Source organism: Rhincodon typus, chromosome 1 (assembly GCF_021869965.1).
Source record: "Rhincodon typus isolate 14 chromosome 1, sRhiTyp1.1, whole genome shotgun sequence".
Taxonomy (NCBI): Eukaryota; Metazoa; Chordata; class Chondrichthyes; order Orectolobiformes; family Rhincodontidae; genus Rhincodon; species Rhincodon typus.
This window is the reverse complement of record NC_063332.1, coordinates 64,115,295-64,117,650: the sequence shown is the minus strand read 5'-3', so window position 1 is coordinate 64,117,650 and position 2,356 is coordinate 64,115,295. Positions and strand designations below refer to the sequence as shown.

Here is a 2,356-nt window from a genome sequence, read left to right as displayed (position 1 = left end):
ATCCAGCTCTGCACTCAATACTGTTGAGTTTTTTTGGGAAACTTGTAGTGATTAACTTTTCTGGTTCCACAGTTCCTTATGTCTGGCTGGGCCACTGGATATTCATTCCGTTGTGACATTGTTGATTACTCCAGGTCACCTCAAGCCCTCAGGGTAAGTATATGTTCAACTGCCCTGTTACAGCTGTGCTTGGAGCATATGTATATTTTAACTTAATCTGTCAGCCAGTCTTCAATGGTGTGGGGGGCGGTGGGAAGTAAAGGTTCCTGATTGACTGTGCCAGATAAACAACTTTGCATGGTAACAACTCCAAATTATTTTGGCTGAACAAAGTGTAGAAGTACAGTCTACCAGTTCCTTGAATCTGCTCTGCAAATATCATGGTTGATCTGTTTGCAATCTCAAATCTACATTCTTGCCGACCCTGATTTAACTGCCATTCCCTTGCTTACCAAATCTATTTCTGCTTAAAAGCATCCAAAGATTTTGCTCAAAAACAAATTTGCTGGAAAAGCTCAGCAGGTCTGGCAGCATTTGTGAAGGAAAAATCAGAGTTGGCGTTTCGGGTCCTGTGAACAGTTCTGAGGAAGGGTCACTGGAACCAAAACGTTAACTCTAACTCTGGTTTTTCCTTCACAGATGCTGCCAGACCTGCTGAGCTTTTCCACCAACTTTGTTTTTGTTCCTGATTTACAGCATCTGCAGTTCTTTCGGTTTTTACCAAGATTCTGCTCCCTCCATAGAGGGGAGGGGAGAGTATGGGAAAGTCCCAGCCTCTCCTCATAGTTCAAACCCTCCAGTCTGGGCCATAGCCCTGTAAATCTCTTCTGAAACCCCTCTAATTTTATTAATATCCTTCCTGAGCAGGATGACCAGAACTGGGCATTCTAAAGATTCTCAAGCCGCAAATTTCCGCTAATTTCTTTATTAAATGGGTGACCCTTTATTTTAAAACAGTGACCTCCCAGTTCTAGACTCTCCCACTGGAGAAATATCCTTTCTGCATCTACCCTGTCAAGACCCCTCAATCCTTCGTGTTTCAAACAATTCACTTCTTACTCCCCTAGAATTCAGTGGATGGAAACCAATCTGTCTGACCTTTCCACAAAACCCACCCATTCTTCCTCTAGTAAAGCTTCCCTGGACTAATTACAATATATTTGCATCCTTCCTTAAATAAACAGACCAGTGTTGTTCACCAGTGCTCTGTATAATTGAAGCATAACCTACGACATTTGTGTTTAATATCCCTTGTCATTTTAAAAAAAAAAAACCACAGGTATTCTACTATTTATTTTCTTGAGTATTTGCTGTCCCTGTGCACTTGCCTTATGTAATTCATGCATTAGGATTGGGAGGCATGTGTGGTATTGTTGCTGGGTTAGTAAGACAGACCCAAGTAAATTTCTGGGCACCTGAATCCTTCCATAGCAAAATTTAAATCTGTGCAGAAATACTCCTCCCTCAACCGTGCTGGGGTCTACCTACAACAAATGGGCTGCAGCAGTTCAAGAGCACAGCTCCCCATCTTCTCAAGGACAACTAGAGATGAGTAATATATGTAAGCCCAGCCAACATGACCCACATACTGCGAATCAGTAGGAGTAAAAATTCTGCATCCCAGAGGTCTGCAGTCTCACCATTTAGATAAGTTTTTTTTATTCTCCTAGCAGAATGTGTTATTTCATTTTCCCCAAGTATTATACCCCATTTCCACATTTGTTCACTCACTTGACCAATAGCATTTTTTTAGCCACCTTACTTCCTCTTGACAACTTGCTTTCCTACCTATCTTTGTCATCAATTCTTTCATCCAAATGAGTTGCATAACATGAACAGCTGCGATTCCACACCGATTCCTGTGGTACACCACTTGTTGCATTCTGCGAAGGTGAAGAAGGCCAGTTTTATACCTACTTGCTGCTTCCTCTTAGGCAGCCAATTGTCAATCCATGCCCATATCGCTCACTGTGTAAAATGTTGCATTACTTTCTGCAATTACCTTTGTGGCACCTTTATCAAATGCCGTCTGGAAATTCAAGTGCAGTTCATCCACCAGTTCCCCTTCAAGGAAATAATGTGCTACGGATAAAGAACTCCAATAGTCTCAAAACTATAAGAGATAGTAGGAACTGCAGATGCTGGAGAATCCGAGACAACAAGGTGCAGGGCTGGATGAACACAGCAGGCCAAGCAGCATCATAGGAGCAGAGAGGCTGACGTTTCGGGCCTAGACCCTTCATCAGAAAAGGGGGAGGGGAAGGGGGTTTTGAAATAAATAGGGAGAGAGTGGGAGGCGGATAGAAGAGGGATAGAGGAGAGGATAGGTGGAGAGGAAACAAACAGGTCGAAGAGG

At 42.9% G+C, this 2,356-nt stretch overlaps 1 protein-coding gene across 3 annotated transcripts in view; it reads left to right on the top strand.

Moving 5' to 3' along the window:
* The window catches only part of elovl7a (ELOVL fatty acid elongase 7a), a 44,443-nt gene that overhangs the window by 26,157 nt on the left and 15,930 nt on the right, over positions 1-2,356 (top strand). For all 3 annotated transcript variants that reach the window (XM_020511303.2, XM_048604619.1, XM_048604626.1), the window contains exon 4: positions 73-153. In XM_020511303.2, coding sequence (XP_020366892.1) covers positions 73-153 — 81 coding nt within the window. The remainder of the gene's footprint in view (positions 1-72; positions 154-2,356) is intronic.